Source organism: Podarcis pityusensis (genome assembly GCF_964106645.2).
Source record: "Podarcis pityusensis genome assembly, chromosome: 1".
NCBI classification, from domain to species: Eukaryota; Metazoa; Chordata; class Lepidosauria; order Squamata; family Lacertidae; genus Podarcis; species Podarcis pityusensis.
In genome coordinates, this window is record NC_138028.1 from 48640421 (window position 1) to 48662525 (window position 22105).

At 43.7% G+C, this 22105-nt stretch overlaps 1 protein-coding gene across 6 annotated transcripts in view; it reads left to right on the top strand.

Moving 5' to 3' along the window:
- Positions 1-22105, top strand: part of LOC308473330 (uncharacterized protein) — a 60672-nt gene that overhangs the window by 34261 nt on the left and 4306 nt on the right. The window contains exons 1-4 of one of the 6 annotated variants that reach the window (XR_013984038.1): positions 11284-12015; positions 13094-13759; positions 15329-15440; positions 18650-20836. The exons of 1 other annotated variant lie outside the window; for it this stretch is intronic. Coding sequence is in view for 3 of the 5 variants with exons in the window: in XM_080998740.1 (XP_080854866.1) it covers positions 11833-12015; positions 13094-13192; positions 15329-15400 (354 nt within the window). In the remaining 2 variants the exon portion in view is untranslated. Of the gene's footprint in view, positions 1-11283; positions 12016-13093; positions 13760-15328; positions 15649-18649; positions 20837-22105 lie in introns of those variants that run through there. 4 more of the 6 variants (XM_080998740.1, XR_013984039.1, XM_080998741.1 and 1 more) reach the window with 4 other exon arrangements.

Genomic DNA, 22105 nt, shown 5'->3' on the forward strand with positions numbered 1-22105 from the left:
ACTGCTGCCTGCTCTGTTGCTCAGAAGGATAGAGGTAAAACCACACCAAGGCATGAGAGTGGCATACGCAGTGCTATAAAGCAGCCTTTGTCACCTGATGAGTGTCAGTGTCTACATACAATCACCTTGTATCATGCACAGATATTTGGTGCCAATGGTTGTGCATCTATGTGAAAATTGTGTATAGCCAAATTTTAATTTCCCTTGGTTGGCATGTGGGGGGGGGGGGAGCCCTGCAGGAAGGCTTTCCATGTAGCTCCACTGCCTCCCTTCACTCATCCTCATGTGAGAAACTGGTGGGAGGGACGGAGGCAAAGAGAAATAAAGGGGGAACAGAGCAGCAGCAGAGAGAGAGAGAGAGAGAGAGAGATGCAGGCAGAAGAGAAAGGCTGGAATGGAATCTTGAAAGAGTCTAAAGCCAAGCACATACGGTTGAAATAATGTATGTTAAATGCACGTAAGATGTGACTTAATTGTACATATTAGCAGCTTAAAATGCATCAACCCCATATCCCCCTGCTCCATTTCAAGTCACTTTCTTATGTTGCTGTACACACCAGAGAGGGGTTGGTGATGTTTTCACCTGATGTACATTAGCTGATTTGTTTCCCTGTGCCAAACTCCTGTTCAGTGAAGTTGTAATGTGTGCATGCACTGTCATCTGTGCATGTGCAACACTGTCTCAAATGTACACACCTCAGCTTAACTGTGGCCTACATTTTCGAATCAGAAGGAAGCTGGTTTTAAGGCATCAAACAGCATAATTTCTCGAGAAACTAAAGGATACATAAGGATTGCGGCTAACCTCATGTGAATGCACTTTCAAACACCAGCAGTGGACTCTGGAGCCAGAGTCAATGGTAATGTGTACACAGCCTTCTACTTGGGTCTTGGCTTGTGGTACAGGTGCACCAAAGGTTATTCACCACTGCCTTGGGAGAAACTTCTTCCTCCTTACTTGCAAAATCCTGACTTTAGAGCCTTTAGAGTTGAGGAGAGTTGGCGCTTATCAGGGAGAGGAGCTAATTCTCAGCTACAACACAGAGAGTAGGCAAATGGATGATTCCTTACTTAAGAGACACTGCATTGCTCAGGCAGTCTGCAAGGCCCAAGGGTATTCAGACAACAATGCAGCCCAATGCCACTCTGCTTTTAATGAGACAGTAGCTAAGATAGGCCAATTTTGTGATGTATGAAGGTACCTTAAGCATTAGTTACCTAAAGGGAGATGCTAATTGGACAAAAGGTGTGTCTTAGTGCTTTGGAGAACTGTATTATAGCAGAACTCCAGAACCACAGTGTTAGAATCCTCTGGGAAGCAACTATTAAAAATAAGCCCTTCTGGGAAATGAGACATTGCAGGGGAGGAGATTCTGAATTGGTGCAAGCTTTATATTCACTGTACGGAGTACACATCAGCATTCAACTGCCTAATGATGGAGATTGCAACCACCAAGAAAAGAAAAAACTTGTTCCGTTGTCTGGAGAAGCTGTTTTCAACAGAGCCCAGCAAAGGAAGCGTGCAGCTGTATTGAGGCAATACTGGGTGTTGAAATTTTCCGCCCCTAACAATTTTGTGCTAGAGCAATCACGCTTGTGCCCCGCCCCCACTACCCTACTGCATTAAGAGTATTAAAACAATCCAACCTACAAGGTAGAAAGCTGCAACAACCCTGTGAGAACACAGCACCCAAAACGTTTTGCTCCTTGCCTCCAATTTGATTTCTGAGAAACAAGAGGGTAAATGGTAGAAATAATCAGCTTTGTAGCAAATCTGAATGCCTCTATTTTGCAGACTCTTCGCTTATGTTTCAAGTTTGCTGCCCCATTACAATGTAAATTAGCAAAAATGCAGGCTTTTTGAAGTCATTCCTGTGTATAAAAACAAAGCATGGAGCTGTTGACTGCATTCATATAGCTCTAAGAAAAGTGTAGGCAGCCACATTGACTAATGAAAGCATGTGCCTGTCTGGAAAAGAACCAGAACGTTTGATTCCACAATCACGGGGTCTCTAAAACAAAATGCCATAAGAACAAACTGTTGAAAAACTGAAGGACTTTAGCAAAACAAATGATGGAAGCTATAGCACTTTTATATAGCTAAAACTGAAAAGTATGGACAGATGCAAAATTAGCCCTACTATTTTATTTTACTCCTCATATTAGAACATAACCAATGAAGACATCATCTTCCATTTATTAACTGCACCTAGATTAGTGACTGCAAAAAATGGGAAAACTTTTAAATGAAAATCTTTTTGAAGCATGAATTTTGCAAGTATGGGACACTGTGCTTATGGACACATTAACCATTTCACAAAAAGAATATTGATATGGGGTGAATAAGACTCACACCATCTATGACATGGTATCATTCTATGGACTTTGTTAAGACAATTGAACATGGTTTTCACCTTCCATCAATTTGTGGAACTGTATGGAGATACACTTTCATTTGACTGCCTTTCTTGGAACGTCTAATATTACAATCATTTTTTTTTCTGTACCACTGCTAAATTCTGTATTCCTTGTATGCGTATGTTTTATTACTTGATTTTTTAAAAAACCTGCAATGTAGGATATATCTTAAAAGTGATACTTGAGAGATTCTGACAGCTCTCATTCCTGTGACATCATTTCACATTTTGGCTCTTTATCCGTTTGACCTTTAGCCTAGCAGTAATACATCTGAGGTTAATTTTGGGTTACTAACACTGACACAAGATCCTATAAAAACTGAATTTGTGCAACACGATATTCCGTTAAAGCTTTAATTCTCATTATTGAAATTTATTATTAGCATGCTTTTGCAAGCTCACCAAATGATAAATGGTACACCTTAAGACTCCAATGAACCAGGAAAAGGACCATTTTGTTAAAACCCTACCTACATCAGCTCTATCAAGGTTTAAATTAGAGTAAAAATATAATTCATCAGTAAACTCCCCTTGATCCAATAGGGATTGAGGTCAGGACACAGTTGCTTAGCAACCTAGCAGATTAACATTTTCCAACTGTTACATACTCTGTGGAGGACAGTGGGTTATTAAACGCTTCAGCAATACTCCTAGCTTTTCCACTCTTCTACTATTTTTTTCAGGAATGGGTAACTTATGGTGCTATCCTATTAGGAATGTTTACTCAGAGGGAAGTCCCTCTGTGTTCAGTAATGTTTTCTCCCAGGTAACTGTAGCCTTACAGCACAATCCTATACATGTCTGATAAAAAAAATAGTCCTACTGAGTTCAATGGGGCCTACTTCTAGGTAAATGTATAATATTTCAGCCTTGGTTACTTTTATTTTACCTGCAAAGTGACTTGAAAAATTGGCATAAAGTTTTAATTATATATTTAGAAAAACAATTACTGCTCAGTTGTGGTCATGTGTTTATTATATGAAGTAGTTCTATTCATCACTTTTCAGACGGGCCTCACAAAAATGTTTATATATAAAGTATGTAAAAAGAGATGCAAGGATGTTGGACCAACAAGGGTATGACATCTAGATGAAAAGCACTTTAAATTATGCATAAGTAAGTTCATGTGCATTTCTATTCGCTCACTTAATTCATTACTTATCCCCACCCCAGACATGTATACAGTTCATTTCCTTGGTTGCTCAAATAGCAAATTAGCAATCCCATCTTCCATTTGGTTCAGTAGCAGTGAAAGGCCTTGAAGAGCTTCCTGCCCAGGCACCATACAGATGTTCTTGGTACTATCAGCTCTGAAGATCTTCATTGTTAAAAAGAGGTCAATCCATCACAAACAGCAGCCAAGCTAGACTGCACTGTGATGATTGCTTATGGGCAATCATCCCTAGCTAACAGGACCAGTAGTCAGGGATGATGGGAATTGTAGTCCCAAAACATCTGGAGGGCCGAGTTTGGGGATGCCTGTGCTGGAGGAATTTACAGAAGACATGTGGTTCCTGTCAAAGGTGCTGGCCTGAAACAGGACAAGCCACAGTGAGAGTTGAATTCTAGTTCAAGACCCATCGCTTAAGTCTAAACTAATGAGCATCAGTTCTCAACCTTACGCGACACAGGGAAGACAGCACATGATAGCGAAGGCGCTTAGCGGATGAGATCCTCTTTATGCACTAATCCATCTTTTATATAGAGCTTGAAGACAAGATTGCGTAGGGAGAGGATTTATTAGGAGAGGTTGCCCAAACTACTGCACTAGATTAATTAATTCAACAGCAAGGGTTAGAACACAGGATGACATAGTTCCTTTCTTGATTCCCTACTAACATAAATCTATTTGAGTTCTTGCACAAGCAACTTTATTCTAAAATTGTTACAAGCAAGTACTCAATGTGAAAAATATTATGCATCGTCCACTTCAGATGCCCTTGAGGCTGGTCTCTGCTTTTTGACACAGATTGGTAATCTTGTCATTGGCAAAGGAGTAAGCACTCTGAACAAAGCTCAGTGTGGCATCATTATCCCTAATTAACACATACAACAGTAACTTTTACTAATGAGCCAGAATATCACTAGATCTCGGCTTTCTTTCCCAGCTGCTGCCAGAGTTAACACATAGCTATTTAATTTCCAAATATTTCCCTTCCAACAAAGGGAAATGAGTGCTCTTTTAAAGAAGAGAACAGGGAATTATACTAGAATGGGTAAGAATTGTAATGTTTTGGGTTTATTCTTTCCTCATTATGATACCCTCCCAAGTTGTTAGGTTTGAAACAAAAACTTTTGAACAATGACTACAGTAGCCTTCTACAAGAACCCAAGAACCTTCTGGGATCCTGTATCTTAATGTCTTCTGGAAAATCAGGTGCTCAGTGGCATGTTTTGGCTGCAGTGCTATCAGAAAGGAAACTGCTAGTGGCAGGAAAAGCAACAGATGCCTGAATTTTGCACGAGAAGCTGAATTGAAAAGGTAAGGCCATATTATACAATGCTAAGAGAAATACATCTCTCAGTGTGGAGCACCTGCCACCAAGGCTATTTTTTAAAAACCCAACAAACACATTTTACCATTAATGGGTCTATAGTATTTCTTGATGGCACTCTGCAGCAAGGCAAGGCAAGGTCATCCCTGCTTTATGAACCAAAATACAAAATTCAGTGCTGCTTCAATGTGAAGTCATCATATCAAGTACTTCTATATGTGAAATATGGTGCAATCTTTGGGTTAGATTACTGCAATGCATTACATGGTTTGACTTTGGAGACGTCCCAGAAGCTTCTATTAGTCCAGAACACAGGTGCAAGATTGCTACTGGGAGCACTCCTAGAACATATCTGCCCAGCTCTGAAACAATTTCACTGCTAGCAAGTGCCAGCCCAGGGCATTTTGCTGTATGATGTGAAACAGTAAATGGTTCCCCCAACCCACCATACAGTGCCTCAGGCCAACCATGTTATTGCTACATGAGGCAGAAGACCTCACCAACAGTTCTCCTCCTTCCTGGCAGCAGAAAGAAAGAAAGAACAAATAACTAAAAACTTGCCCTTTCATGAATTCCACAATCAAGTGCCTGAGGTGGCTGCCTCACCCTGCTGGTGGTCAATCTATTCCCAATAAAATTTGAAATGCTGGTGTTATATTTAAAGCCCTATACAGTGGTACCTCGGGTTTCATATGCTTCAGGTTACATACGCTTCAGGTTACAGACTCCGCTAACCCAGAAATATTACCTCGGGTTAAGAACTTTGCTTCAGGATGAGAACAGAAATTGTGCAGCAGCAGCAGCGTGGCGGCAGCAGGAGGCCCCATTAGCTAAAGTGGTGCTTCAGGTTAAGAACAGTTTCAGGTTAAGAACGGACCTCCGGAACAAATTAAGTTCTTAACCCGTGGTACCACTACATAGCTTGCTTTCTGGGTACCTGAAGGATCCTCCTTCCCCACAAGTTTCTGCTTGTGCATTACGGTCTTCAGGGCCCTTTCTCTGAATGCCTGCTCCCTTCTGGGCTTAGGCACGTGATCACCAGAGACAGGGCCCTCTTGACTATATCAAATGCTCTCCTCTGGGAAACTCACTTGCACCTACTCATGTACTGTAGTTAAGATGCTAGGTGAAGAGTTACTTTACTTTCCCAGGTTAGACTTTCGAACATTTAACCTGAGCCTCATTCCATTTTGTGACGGTTGCGTTATGTTTTCTACTTCTCTGCATCTTTATAGGATGATGATTTAAAACGTTGTGTGCGAATGTGCCACCCCACTCATGACCTCCAAGGGCAGCAGGCGCTTATGTGCGGGTGGAGAAGCATAGCTGTGTCTCTGTGACACCTGGGGACAAGGCACAAGCATCTCCCTCTTCCGCTCTTAAGAAGTGTCCATACAGGTGGCCACTGTGAGACCCAGTGTGGTGCAGCGGTTAGAGTGCTGGACTATGACCTGGGAGACCAGAGTTCAAATCCTTGTTCAGCAATGAAGCTCACTGGGTAACCTTGAGCCAGCCGCAGTCTCTCAGCTTAGCTTACCTCACAGGGTTGCTGTGAGCGGGGAAATATGGAGGAAGAAAACCATGCATACCACTTTGACGGAAAGAGGGGGGCAATTAATTAATTAATTAATTAATTTTCTCCTATGTATGTATGAATAAATAAGTTCTTCTGTAGCTAAGGTTTCATTAGTTTTCTGTTTTGTTGTACTGATTTCAAATAGGGTGTGATATGCAATTTTAAATAAAAATGAACGGGTGAATGAATAGCCAGAGTGTATTGCATCATATGTTTGCGTGTCACGTGCAATCTGAAGCAGTACTTTCTGGACACAAGTTTATGACTCCATCTGCTGTTGGAAAGAGCTAGCCAGAGGCTATTCAAAATCTCTGGGGAAACAATGTACTTTCCCCACAAATACTTCTTTAGATGAGATATAGGAAATTTGCTTTCCATGCTCTGCTGCTAAACAAACCTGGTTAGTTAGTCTCAACCGTGGTTAATGTCATTGACGATGTCATATTTAATTGTGATTAAGGCCAGCAGGAGATGGAAGGTGGAGGAGAGGACAGAAGGCAAAGATATCATGGCTGGTACATCTACAGTGACTCAGTGAGATGTCACAGCAGTACGCTTGAAATGAATTTTCTGAAACTACTGCACAGTCTAGTAGTATACAGTGGTACCTTGGGTTACATACGCTTCAGGTTACAGATTCCGCTAACCCAGAAATAGTACCTCGGGTTAAGAACTTTGCTTCAGGATGAGAACAGAAATCATGCAGCAGCAGTGGGGTGGCAATGGGAGGCCCCATTAGCTAAGGTGGTACCTCAGGTTAAGAACTGTTTCAGGTTAAGAACGGACCTCCAGAACGAATTAAGTTCTTAACCCGAGGTCCCTGGCAGTGGTGTAAGAATTTACTCTCACCTACACAGTATTTTAATTCATCTTCTTTGCTTTTTATTCATTTCTACGAGCAGCACTTAGGAACGGTTAATAATGGGAAAGTTGGTATGAAGATAGAAATTAGACTCTTTTGTATAGCAACTGTGAAATGAAAAATTGCAAGTTAATAACCGAAACACACACACACACGCACACTATCAATGCTGAGTACCATAGAAATGCCTGTTAATAAAAATGGTTCCCTTTGTAGGTTACCAGTTCAGTGGCGGATTATCACATAAATACTGCATTCCTGAAAGCTGTTTCCTTTCACTAAGTGGAGATTTTTGCTTATGTTTCAGAAGGAAGGGTGACCCCCCCCCATCATAATACACAGGAACAAAAGCTGCTCACTCCTGATGCCCCACCCCCCAAAAATAGCTGGCATCAGGGGAGAACACAGATCTTTGCTCCTTGAATCTTTGCATTTTATTTATATAACCAATGATTGACTGGTTATGAGTATTTACATACTGCCATTTAATACAGTTTTCAGGATAGCTTGGTTTCTGCTACTGGTTTTGCAGCTCTTTGCTGCCATTTTTTGTCAATCTACAAAAAATAAAAATAAATCTCTTGACATGCCGTTCAAAATAACCAACACCACCCATGTCCAGAAGTGAATCTCAAGTTCTGAAAGCTGGGACCTGGAAAACTTCTTACACCTGAAGAGCTAATTCTATGCATGCTTACTAGGAAAGCAAGTTGCACTGAAACCAAGTTTCTTCCGAGTAGATACTATTCTTAGTTAAAAAAAATAGCCTTATGCTCAGGCTTCAACCCCTACCCCAGAATGCATCCACCGGGTTATAATCCAACATTTTAAACCTGGTCACAGAAGCTGGTTTAAAGCGTGCTGCAGTCGAAATTAAGCTAAGAACAGGCACTGAAATCAATGAGACTTAAGAATGCTTAGCTTTGGCTGGATCATGCCCCAGCTTGGCACTATACACTTGCCTCCGTCACTGTAGACTCAGATCTATGTATGGGTTGTCAATTTTACCAATTTTTCCTATGTTTCTCAACTTTATTCCCACAAGGAATATGTTCTGAATAATGCTTGTATTATGGACCATAAACAGCAACGCCATCAACGTTAGCTACTCCTGCAGTCCATAAAAACCCGTTGACATTAGGCTCCAAATATGGGGAAAAATACAAATGTTTTATCACTTCAAAAGGGCTTCCTCTTTTTAGATGGAGAGTGAGGAGGAAGTGAAACTTCTCAAGATCTAACCAGCACACAGTAGGCTCTCCAGCAAAATTTGCAGAACCTTTCGTCTAGAAACAAATTGTTTATTATAGTACTGTATGTGTGAAGATCTGCAGGGGATCACTTTGGGCAGACTGGCTTCTAACAAAATGCCTCAACCTTCCCCTACAGGCACCCAGGCTGCTGCCACTCAGAAATGGGTGAGCACTGCTACCACCAAGACCTAATAAAGGGCTCTTGGAGCTCTTGAGCTTAAATAGTCTACAGCAGGGGGAAAGGGTGGAGAAGGACAGGGAGGAGCAGAGGCCTGAGAGACCTCTGTTTCCCCACCAGCAGGGAGGTATAGGAAGGCCCGACAAGCCATTTCCCTAGTCCTCTCCAGGTTCTATTTAAAATAACAGAGCAGATAAACATGGGTGGGCAGAATCATACAATTTGGTAATGGGCACAAAATTTAGCATCCCCCCAAATCCGCTTTGTGATATATATATATATATATATATATATATATATATATATAATATTTTAAGAGCTACAAATTCAAAGAAAAAACTGTTGATGTTCAAACGGACCAAACCACCACCGTACCAAAGCAGTACACTTCCCCCCTCTAAAAAGGATGTAGAGTCATACATAAAAGTTTAGTCATTAGTTGAAGAACTTGAGCATTAGGGAGAAAGCAGAACCTTGCACAATATGGTAGAAGACTCATCACAAAGCTGCCCAGCTGGATTCCTGTTAGCACGTGATATGAATGGGAGCCAGTGTTCAATAAAGCGATCCTTCTTTGTCACACCATACAGTACATGAAATTGCTGCTTATGTTTGCCCGTGAAACCTGACCTCCACGTTCTCTGTACCACTGAAAAATATATAGAGAGTTCATATTTTTCCAAATCCTTGGAGATGGTCAGACTAGCTGCTAATAAACAGATTAATGAGATTAAGTCTTCCTAATTGTCAGAAATGCCCAGAAGTGCTATGCATGGATCATATCTCAGTTCATGGCCAATCCTATTTTTTCCCCCAGTGACATTATGTTTGCACACATGAGTCATCTTTTCTAAAAGCAAGTTTCTAGACCTTATGGGGATAAAAAATAGGCTTAAAGATGTGTGGGGAATGCCTAATAAAAATCTCAGATGGAATGGAGGTCTAAAATGAATTTCCTGAGGTCAGGAGGTTTCTGCTTAAGTGCCTTGCATAGTTCCTACAACTTTTCACGACTAATAGAAGCAGAATAAATTATGCAATGTGTGTGTGTGTGTGTGTGTGTGTGTGTGTGAGATATATATATCTCACATACACACACACATACTCACACAGTTAATTTGCACTGTTGATTATATTTATGTAGGTCAGATCTAACTTATTGAGTACACATCCATCTAACTATAATTTTTCTGTACTGAGAAAATCTACTGCTATCTGACATTTGTCAAGCTGATTGTTCACAAGAATTCAATAACACTAACAGCTGTTCATGTTAGCAAATTAACCTCCTTTCAAATGGCAGTCCGGCAGTCAACCATACATGAGTTTTCCCAAGGTTCTCTTTTTGTCCTCAGAATGCTAGAGATTATAGGTACTATTTTTAAAACACTGGCTATTTCTGGCAACACAATATAGTTGGTTTCAGAGCAGCACAGAACGGTATACCCATTTGTTGACAACTAGTACATATTTAGCTATGGATACAAGACAGATGATGGACTTTTTCCTCTTTAGAGATAATTAAGTGAGGAGCAAGCAAACCATGTACCTTTCCTCCATCTATCCTATTCAACTTCTGAATACATCCTTTTGTTTATCCTGAATTGATTTGAATTAGTCAAATCAACTGAACCAGTTTCATGTGGGAAAGCGTCCTAAATTTGGGTGGGATGGGAGAACAATGTATGCGATATTACTATTTCAAGTAGCTGGGCTTAATACAAGTATGCTCATCCCTTTGATGACTGCCACTGTGTTTCATCACAAATATAGAAATCACCACAGGCAGGTTCCTATCCCTTTTTATCATCTCAAAATACAATTTCCACCAGAGTAAGTGTGTAACGGAGAAGTCCTAAATATGGGAAACCAGCATAAATTATGCCAACTTAAATTAAGCTGTCATAAAATATCCCAGATCCAAACTCCATTCAGCAGCTGGGCTGTTGATGGCTGAGCCAGCCTAAGCCTGGAAGGGGAAACAAGTCCTTTGAAATAGAGTTTGAGTTCCAGCACCATTCTTGTTGGCTTAACACACATCAAGCAATGTGACTGAGCTGAATAAACTTAGGATCCAGCCTAGGTCCTGCCCCCCCCCCCCCCGCAGCTCTGCCTAGGAATGTCCCTTTTTAAGGGATAATAGCATCTTAAAGATCCACCCAGCTTAGCTCAGCCACCTAGTTCCCAGCTGAGATCCTAGCTCAGCTCAATTAGATCCCAGATCTAATCTTAGGATTGTGCCCTTAGTCTGTTGCATCAAAACCCTCAGTGAGCCTTGTGGCATCTTAACAAATGTATGAGGTTACCTACCACCTTTCATAGGGTAGAGTCCAAGTCATCAGCTGTACAGTGATCCAGTGCAAAGAAATCAAGTGATGTACATGTGTTTTATGAGCAAGACCTAACGGTAGTTAATTCCTGTTCTCCAGCCCTATGCAGTCAGTCTCTGGCTGAGTAGGAAGCACTCTACTACCTAGAGATGTGTTAGCTAAATACCCTGGTAGTGGCACCTAGAAGACAGGTCTACCACGGATACAGTAGATGCCCTTAATTACAGCCAGAAAGTAAAGTACTATGACAAACTCCAGAGAAATCACTACATTCAGTTTGTAACTGGGGAAAACAAACATGTGACTTGGTATGGCACTTCAGAGGCCAACAAGTGGATTGTGGCGAAGGTTTCCAAAGGCAACCAAGCCAGCCTAGTTATCAGAAGCAAAAAGCAGGCTGAGGAGATGGTAGGAATATAGTGAGGCTAGGAGGAAATAAACATCACTGAGAGCCAGGTGTGGCTTGGATCTAGGAGATCATTTGGTCCCAAACCCACCGCTATCTATCACTGGTTGGCCTTGGCAAGGGCTCGATTTCCTCTTTCAGCCTCAGTTTTCACATCTGTAAAATGGTGCTAATGGTACAGCCGCTCACTTCATAGAGTCGGGATGGTGAGCATAAGGAAAGGCTTTCAGCGTTTTGCAAATGAAATCCGATAAATAGTACTTAGACGGCAAGAAGAGGACTACAGAAAAGATCACATCTTGACAGCTGGACAGCATGTCGGGAAGAAAATATATAGCCCGGTCGTTCTCTGAAGAATCGCGATTGGGGGTTGGGGGAGCCCGAGTAATGAACAAGAACTGTAGCATGTGCTTAAGTGCCGCTCACGACCAAGGGGGACCGGAGTGCTGGGTGAGGACGGAGAGCAAAGAGGAGGAGAGCAAGAAATGCAACGCCAAGGTAGGGAAGCGCCCTGGGCTGGAGAAGAGCTCTAAGCAGGGAGACACCTCCCTTCCCCCACCCCGTCCCTTCCGGGACTACGGAAGACGCGCTCGGGACTCGGGATCCCCTGCGAGCCGAAAGCGCGCCCAGCGCAGCCCCGGAGCCAATCCCGACTAGCTCCCCAGGCCACCCCGCTTTCGGGCTGCTGCGCATCCTTCCCCGGACGGGCAGCATCCCCGGCCGAGGCAGGAAGGTGTCCGGGGCCGGCGAGCGCTCCGGCAGCCGGAGCCGGCGCGTGAGAGAAGCCCGCCAGGATGCGGCTCTTGCGGCACCAAGCAGCGCCCGCCCAGCAGCGCCTCCCGCCCGTCTGCGCTGCCTCCATCCGCGAGGGACTCCCCGGAGACGGAGTTCCCTCGGAAACCCCGAGGTGGGCGGGCGGGCGGTGGGATCTCCTCCCTCGGCCGCCCCGCCACCTCGGCGCGCCCCTGTCGCGGGAAGAGGAGGAAGAGGCCTCTGCGGATGCACCTACCCGGGCGGCGGCGGCGGCGGCGGGGAGGGAGGTGGGCGAGGAGGCCCCGGCGCAGGTGCTTGGCGGCGATCCGGGACGCGGCTGGGCTGGGCTCAGCTCCGCCTCTCGGCGCTCGCCTCCATGGAAGCGTCGCGGCGCCGGCTGCTCTTCCTCCTCTTCCTCCGGCTGCGCCGGCTGCTGCTGCTTGTGCCGCCGCCGCCGCCGCGGCAGCTGCAGACCCAGTGTGCCAGCGAAGAGGGACCCATAGCGCGGCTGCGGGGCCCGACTGCACATGCTCCCTCTCCTGCCCCCGCCCCCTCGCTTAACCCTTCCGCTGCCGCGCCTGCAAGAGGAGGGAGCGCGGCGCGGCGGGAGGGAAGGCGGACGGGCGCCTCCGCCGCCGGGTCTCCTTCGCGGGCGGGGCCCGGCTCTCTTCCGCCGCCCGAAAGCGCCCCCGCCGCTCCGGCCCACTCGTTCGCCGCCGCTGCCCGGATTGGCTTGGCGAGGCGCAGCCCGCGAAGGGTTACTTCTTCTCCTTCGAGTCCTTTGTCAGCTACATCCGCTTGCTTTGAATAATTTACCCGGCAGATTTGCAGGCGGCGCGTTCCTTCCGTCCGGCAACCGGCAAGAGGCCCAGAATCCCCGGGAGTCCCGAGGCCAGAGGATGGGCCTGTACGTGACCCGCCTGTGCGTCAACCATGCCAAGGCTTGCGGTGTGCTGGAGACGATGTGGGAAGAGAGGCGAATCCTCCCTTGGCCAACATGCCCCGGAGCTGCCTGCCATCTATCCTGTTCTCATAGTGACCCAGGGATGTATGGGATAAATACATGCATTACCTGGTACCTCCCCACCTGCTGCTAGGAGTCCCTGGGGATAAGGTTATCTATGGCTACTGGAGAGGGTGGAATTTGGCATGGGCATAACCAGGATTTTTGTTAGGGGGGAAGAGAAACTCAGATTTGTATTGATTTTAGATTTTTATTGATTATGGGGGGCAGCTGCTCCCTCCGCCCCCTCCCTTGGCTACGCCCATGGGCTTTCATCATCTTTGGTAAAAGTGCCCTAAGCGAGGCCAAAATGGCTCTTCTCAGTTATGGCTCTTCTCAGTTTTGCCCCCTTCGTTTCGGCACCCTGCACAGGGGAACTGCCCGCACTGCCCTAAATCCGATGCTGGCTGCTGGCCACAATGTCTATGTTCTGCCTCCGCTGTCAGAGGCAGCACGGCTCTGAATACCGGTTGCTGGAGGTCGCAGGTAGGGAGAATGCTGTTGCACTCAAGTCCTGCCTGCGGGTTTTCCTTGGGTATCTGGGCTGGCCCCTCTGAAAACAGGATGCTGAGTTAGATAGGCCACTGACCTGGTCCAGTAGGGCTCTTCTTATGAAATACTGTACAGGAACCAGGAGAAGATCTCTGGTCTGTTATGTCTGTGCTGCAATTCAGTGCTATATCTATAGCTCTTCATAAAGGCCAGAGAAACTCACTTGGACTCAATATTCCACTGTTTGCGCCTATGTGGCATAATATATTTTTAACACACTCTCAGCAAAGCTGGGAGACACAAGCAAAAGGGAGATGTGCTCTTGTGTAGCTTCCAGTCATTTCATAAACTCATAGAATTGTAGGGTTGGAAGGGTTCCCAAGGGTTATCCAGTCCAACCACCTGCAATATGGGAATCTCAGCTAAAGCATCCACGACAGATGGCCATCCAACCCCTGCTTTAAAACCCACAATGGAGAGCTCACCACCTTCCAAGGGAGGCCATTCCACTGTCAAAAGAAGCTCTTACAATCAGAAAGTTCTCTCAGATATTTAGTTTCTTGTAACTGGAAGCCATTGGTTCAAGTCCTGCCCTCCAGAGCAGGAGTAAACAAGCTTGCTCCATCTTCCCTGTGACATTCCTTGAGATATTTGAAGATGGCTATCATATTGCCTCTCAGTCTCCTCTTTACCAGGCCTAAACATACCCAACTCCCTCAACTGTTCCTCGTAAGGCTTGGTTTCCAGACCCTTGATCATCTTGCTTGCCCTCCTCTGCACAAGTTCCAGGTTGTCCATGTCCTTCTTAAATTGTAGTGCCCAGAACTGGACACAGTACTCCAGGTGTGATCTGATTAAGGCAGAATAGAGAGGTACTATTACTTCCCTTGATTTCTGTTGATGCAGCCTAGAATAGCATTAGTCTTTTTTGTTGCTGTATCACACTGTTGACTCACATCAAGCTTGTGGTCTACAAAGATCCATAGATCATTTTCACATATACTTCTGGCAAGCCAGGTGTTCCCCATCTTATATTAGTGCAGCTGGTTCTCCCTGCCTAAGTGCAGAACCTTATATTTGCCCTTATTGAAATGCATTTTGTTAGGTTGGGCTCAGTTCTTCAATCTGTTAAGGTTATTTTGAATCCTGATTCTGGCTTCTGCTGCATTAGGTATCCCTCCCAGTTTGGCATCAGCTGCACATTTGATGAGCATCCCCTCAGTTCCTTCATGCAAGTTGTTTCAGGAGGATTTGGGTAGAGACTTCCATGGGTGCCTGCACTCCCAAGTAATTTACTCTTAGAAAAGTATTTGGCTGTTTAAATGAAATTTTACCTTCACTACAGGCCATCTGTTTTGCTGAACTGACACTCTCGTGCTATACCCTTCGCTGCAACTAAAACCCAGCTATTCAAGTTCTGAAAAATGTTGCCCAGTTACTCCAATATGAAATTATGCAGTTGTTAGAGGCCTGATCTTGTTGATTAGCAGCTGCTGTGTTCTGTTTTGTAGGTGACTGACCAGTCTGAACTAGAAATTTACCACTGTAATCTCTCTATTCCAGCTACTTGAAATTAGAGATAAAAAGCATCCCCAGTGCCATGTCACATCAACATGTCATAAAGAAGAGTTCTAATCTCCAATCTTTTTCTTCACTAAGTATCATGGACCAAGTGGTAGGTCTTTGCTTAAAAGGAATGATTATATACAGTTCATATTCTAATCACTTATGTGTTCACAGTAGAGTCGTTTTGCAGTCACACAGAAACCTTGCACAAAGAAAACTAGATGTCATTGAATCTAACCTAGACTTCTCACTGACATTTACGTTTCTATTTCAAAGACTTTAAAATAAAATAAAACAAACAAAAGAACATTCGGTCATATGAGTGCCTGCCTGCGATGGTACAGTCCAGAACCAGATTTTCAACCTCATCTGCTGTTAGTGCAATCTAGATGCTTGTTTCCCTTCATAATCAAAAAAGCTTGCAGCTCTTTGTAGCTGGGTAGAATGAGCATATGTGCACTGTACATTGGTACCTCGGGTTAAGTACTTAATCGCTGCCGGAGCCCGATTTCTGTTCTCATCCTGAAGCAAAGTTCTTAACCTGAAGCACTATTTCTGGGTTAGCGGAGTCTGTAACCTGAAGTGTATGTAACCCGAGGTACCACTGTAGTTGTTATAACAATTGCAATGTAAACACAGGGCAATGCTGTGGTGGCTGTGCTCCTGAATCAATTCTATGAAAATATGGGGAGGTGTCTGCTTGTTCTCCTGTTTAAGCGCAAGGCCTGCAGGGAGATGCCACTAAGAGGACAGGCAGAGCAGCAGACCATACTGCCAGTCTAAAACGGAACAAGGAGGTTCTCATTTAGTGGGAAGCCGGTATGAGTCAGTTACTATCCCAAGAGCAAGTCATCAGGACCAAGGACAGATCATGGAGCAACTGGCAACAAGCTACGATAACCTTAAATATAGGTCCATGTCTGGTCAGTAGTTTTTAGAGGGATGAACACTGTTACAGGGAGGTGTGTGGCCTTTGGTGCACCTTCCTGGAGACTATCAGCTCTCTGTTAATCCTCTGGTCCTGACTAGTGCACTAGTCCCATATTTCTTGGGAATGTGGCGGCCAAGAAAGCTATCTTGGGAATTAGGTGGCTAAGAAGGAATCTCTGGAATGGAGTTGCTGGTATTTGAGGATAAAGTAAGGGACATTCACAGGAACTAGGGTCACACTTACACCATAAAGTTAAAGCACATGGCTACTCCCAACGTGTTCTAGGAACTGTAGGTTGCCCCTCACAGAGCTACAGTTCCCAGCATCCTTAACTACCAGTCCTAGGTTTCTTAGGAAGAAGCTGTGTGCTTTAAATGTTTCCTAAATGCATGATGTGGATGTGACCTAGGGGTGGGGTGCTTCTTTCATCGCTTGGGGATGATCTCCACAGAGGAGGGGCTGCTTCCTGGGACAGTCCAGTGAGGGCTCTGTAGAAGTCTCAAGGCCTTCAGTTTGCTAAGATGTTTATGATCAAGAGGTTCCCAAATACAAGTCCTGATATTATGGCAGTTGCCTGGAATTGTTTGTTACTCTTTATGGGAATGTCAGAATGAAATGCTGCGATATAGGAACATAGGAAGCTGTCTTATACTGAGTCAGACCATGGGCCCATCTAATCTGGTATTTTGTGGGTGGCTCGTCGGGGTTTTAGACAGGAGTCTCTCCCAGCCCTATCTGGAAATGCCAGTGATTAAACCAAGGACCCTTCATGTGCGAAGCATGTGCTGTGCCACTGAGCTATGGCCCTTCCACACTTTCCTTTCTCTGAGCAGCAGAAAATTAAGGGCAATTTTTTCTAGCAGAAACTTCCCACAAGGGCAAAACTGGAGCTGTATCATGTCTTTGTGAAACTTTTTAATATACAGAATATCAGACTGTACAGGATTGGTAAGGAGGCAATGCAAACTTTCTTTCTTTAAGAGTCCAACAAGCTCAGGGCATTCAGTTCTGCTTATGACAATTTCCTCCTTAGAGTGTTCAACAGGGCAAAAGTTTGAAATGTTTCCCATTTTGTATGTCTAAGGTATCCATGTGGTTGATCAAGCAAACAGGTCTAGAAGAAAGACTCCACGATTCAGTGAAATGGTGCAGCCGCATCTGGTTTTGGGAAGAAGGTGGAGTCTAAACACTGTGGCAGTCAGTACACTATATTGCTGGTCACATGACCTTACGACAGCCTTTCTCATCCTAGTGCCGTTCTATGGCTCCCATCAGTCATGCTGGTTAGAGCTAGTGGAAGTTATTTTCCAAATCATCTGGATAGCACTAGGCTAGTAAAGCCTTCCTTATGCTTTAATGGCTCTGCAGAACTATAATAATAATATTAAGGCTGAACGATGGGGGTGGAGACGCTCTTTCAGGTATACTGTCTTCTTCAAGCAAATATATTCTCTGAGAATATCATTCACTTCATTTGGTGAATTCAGATGATGGTGCTATTACCTCTGGGTTTCAATCTGTTACAACACTTAACTGTAATCTCTCTGGCTCTGTAGAACCAAAGGCTAATGAAGTTTTCTCTCTGGTGACTCCCAGAATGACAGGTCTAGAGCAGAAATGAATTTACCGTATTTTTTGCTCTATAAGACTCACTTTTGCCCTCCTAAAAAGTAAGGGGAAATGTGTGTGCGTCTTATGGAGCGAATGCAGGCTGCACAGCTATCCCAGAAGCCAGAACAGCAAAAGGGATTGCTGCTTTCACTGTGCAGTGATCCCTCTTGCTGTTCTGGCTTCTGAGATTCAGAATATTTTTTTTCTTGTTTTCCTCCTCCAAAAACTAGGTGCGTCTTGTGGTCTGGTGCGTCTTATAGAGCAAAAAATACAGTACTTCATTAGGAAGTAAATGTAGGAGTCCAGCTTCTGTTCCAGTTCATACATGAGACTTTCTCTAGAAGATATGAAACTGCTTATGACATTTTAAAACATGACTAGGTTTTTACAGCATATACGAAATAGGTCTTGATCTCTGAAGATTTTCCAGTTATTCAAATCAGTCTGGCTTGTTTTGTGGTTTTTCCTTATGGCAGTCCTTTCAGGAGGACATCCTTCACCCTTTTAAAATGGATTTGGGGGGGCGGCGTTGCGTTGTTTTTATTTTTATTATGTATTTTGTGCTTTTATATTTTGATTTTATTCTGTGAACCGTCCTGAGACCTCTAGGTATAGGACAGTATATAAATTCATTCAATCAATATCCATTGTGTCGATGCTGGGATATATCAGTTTGTCAGAGGGCTGCAGTAGCCTGTGATTCAGCTTTGGGGAATATGAGGCATCTAAGTGAAATAATCATGGAAATATGAGAAAATCTGTTGCTCTCTTCACAGAATACCTTTAGGCATTAGCAAAGAAAGGCAATCCATTAACACCTGTTGGTTCTGTGGCCTCACAAAGGTAAAAGTGTTTTTTATACCGCTGCAGCAGGATCCTCTGAGCTTCCCTTTTTGAAGACTTGATTATTTATTCAAATGTATGAGGTCTTACTTAGTTTTGGGAATATACATTATTAATAAAGAAATTTCATGTTTAAAAAAACGCCTTCCAGCTATTCGCAATTAGCAGCTTCCATGAGTATAAAGGACAATGTTTCATAAAACCAAAGCATTATAAAAGATAAAAGCAGCAATATGAGACAGAATTTTATGTTGCCTCATTATCATCATCACCAATAATAATAAAAATAGCAGCAGAAAAACAACAGCAATAAATAGCAGCATCTAACTCAGGTTTCCTCAACCTCAGCCCTCCAGATGTTTTGAGACTACAATTCCCATCATCCCTGACCACTGGTCCTGCTAGCTAGGGATCATGGGAGTTGTAGGCCAAAAACATCTGGAGGGCCGAGGTTGAGGAAGCCTGATCTAACTCAATACAGTATCTTACTTATTTCCTTACCTGCATAAGGACTAACATGCAAGGTTGTCTTTGAATCGTACCTGATCTTACCAGGTTAATATGCAGCTGCTAGGTAGGTTCATCAGAGCTAGGGCAACTGGAGGACCAGGTCTCAGCAAGAGTCATAATTAACCAGGCAAGCAGAATTGGCACAAGAAAGGGCCATGGCGATAGGAAAAGTTTGGGGTATGGTCAAGCAGTCCCAGGGGATGTTATAATGGCAAGCCACAGTCCATAACTGAACTGTGGACTCCACAAGTGAAATGTAAACTCTGTTCCCAGCAGCTGTTTCCTGTTTCCTTTGGCTGGGGATACTGAGGCTAATGAATGTCTATCTAAGACCAATGTCTGTCTAAAGTTTATTTCAGGTACAGCAGCATAGGGCTGAGAAGTGATGCAAAATTTGTAAGTTGTGCAGAGTGCTGAAAAGGAAGACCCAGAAGGGGGTCGCTAATTTGCATCTTTAATTATGGAGCAAATCTCATAAACTATTAAATGTGCAAGCCTGCTGCAAATAGAATCTCTGTTATATAAAATATGAGATTCCCTTTAAGGAGAATTGAATGATCCCTGAGAATAGTTTTTTGGGTTGTTGTTGTTTTTGTTCCACTTGGAAGACACAAGCTTTCCTTTAAAATCTGAGAGAAGCACGCAAACTACAGAAGAGAGAAAAGAAATCAGAGGGAAAGGAGACCTATTCTGAACCGCTAAGAATCTTGATGCAAATGCTGTCTGACATGCCAGGGAGGACAACATGCATTATTCACTAGAATGAAGCACAATCAGCCGGGAAGGTGGTTTGCGGAAAAGAATTTAGGTCAGAACTTCCAAGAAAGAAAATGAGTACAATGTGCTGTAAACAACTTCCCGGAGGGCCTGAGATGGAAAGTACCCCTAGCAGCATATGTTCAAAGGACTCTGAAATCCGAGACTTTCCTGGTATGTGAAGGCAGAGTAACTGATCTGTAAGTGCATAGGTAACCTGTTAGTTTGTACAGCTGCAAACAACATTTTTGTTTCTTGAATGAAAAGGTGAGTGGGAACAACCATGGTAAACACAGGAGTTCCCACCGCAATATTGAAGCACCCAGAATAAATAAGAGACTTACCAGAATTATAGTATTCATTGTAGATCTCAAAGTTAATGTTGTTGATAAATTACAAAATTTATTCCCCTTTTTTATTATTTGCCAGTATTTACTATGGCCTTGTTCTAAACATCTAAAGCTTGGGAGTCAATGTGGTGCCCTCGAGATACCCCTGATTATCAGCCATGCCAGCTGGGGCTGATGGGAGTTGGAATCCATCAGAATCTGTAGGCTACCACCTTGGCAACCCCTGGACTAGAGAAAAGGATAGACATTTCCTACTGGCCGCTGCATCATCATCACCTGAAGAACTATTAGCAGTTTATATTAGCATTCACTGAACGTCTAACGTTTGGTGTACTGTTTAGTTAATATCCCTACAGCATCTCAAAACCCAAACAGAGACATGATTGTGTCAATCACCTGTAATAGCTTTTTATTCCATTGATCTGCTAGATAAGAGACAGGAAGTCCCCACAGTCCAGTCTGAAACCCTTTTAGATCCCTAAATTTTTAGGAGCAATCAAGATCCAACCCCGGGGGGAAGACAGATCAACGCACTTCTGTCACAGATGGTGAAAATTAAAGTTTGATGCAGACGATGTTGTTACTGGACCTATGTGTGGAAGGACACTCTGCTTCATTTCCCAAGTTCCCACATTGTGTTTCATGCACCAGTTGCTGAAAATTGCCTGTTTCACAATACTAAACCTGTCATATGAAGAAGTACTTGACATGTAGCTTCTACGTGACTGAATGCTGGCTGGAGATTCCCAAAGGAGCCTGACCTCCGCAGAACAGGCTGCATTTGGACAACAGTCCCTTAGGCTTCCAATCCAGCCTTACCTTATTTAAATCCCGTCATTAGTTTTCAAGACGGGTTCTGTAGGCTCAAATATATCAGCAGGGCTTTCACTTTGCAAAAGGTCTAGAACCATTGACCCAGTACTTTAAATACTGTGTTACTTTCCCTTGCATCCCTTCAATGGGAAGTGGTTGACATTCTAACTGCGTACAAAAGGGTATTGTTAAATGAAAGCTAATTAGGATAGGATTTCATGTTGCTAAGTGCTACAGCTTTGGTATGCAGGAGAGTCAAACAGCAAGGGCAGGGTATAAGTATCAAATGCTTAATAGTGCTTCAAACTCCCCATTGCCAAGCAATAGGAAGTTCATTGGAGCCTGTATGGAGTCAATTTCTATTTGTGGCAAATAAGAGTGTACAACCCAGCAAAAGCAACCACACATCACTATTCTGATCATGGGTTTCAAGGGCTTAAGAGTAAGAGTTTGGGCAATGTGGTTGGAGAGCAGGGATGTTTGGCCGCTCTACAGAGCATTTATCTTGTATCAAAGGGGTCACCCTAAATTAAATGAAGAAAGCAATTGTGCAGACGACAATGAAAATAGATTTTGAAAGTATTTTATTTGCTGGAGGCTTATAGCATTTTTGTAATAATCTGTTTAGAAAGTTGAACAGGTAGTTCAGGGACGGTTGTGAATCTCACAACACCACCAATCTAGACCACCAAAATACAGCCAGCTCACCAAGAAAGAAACAACTTTTACAGCCGTTTATGGTTTCACCATGAGATATAGAATGCAAAGGAAGTTGTGTTGGTCCATAAGAGACAAAATCAAAAATTCACAATAGGGAATTGTTAGGGCCAACCAAAATGTCATAAAACAGTGAGCAACATAAGACAAGACTGCTGGATCAGGCCAGTGACCCATCTAGGCCAACATCCTGTTCCCAACTGGATGCCTGTGGGAAGCCTGAAAGCTGGGGACGTGTGCAAC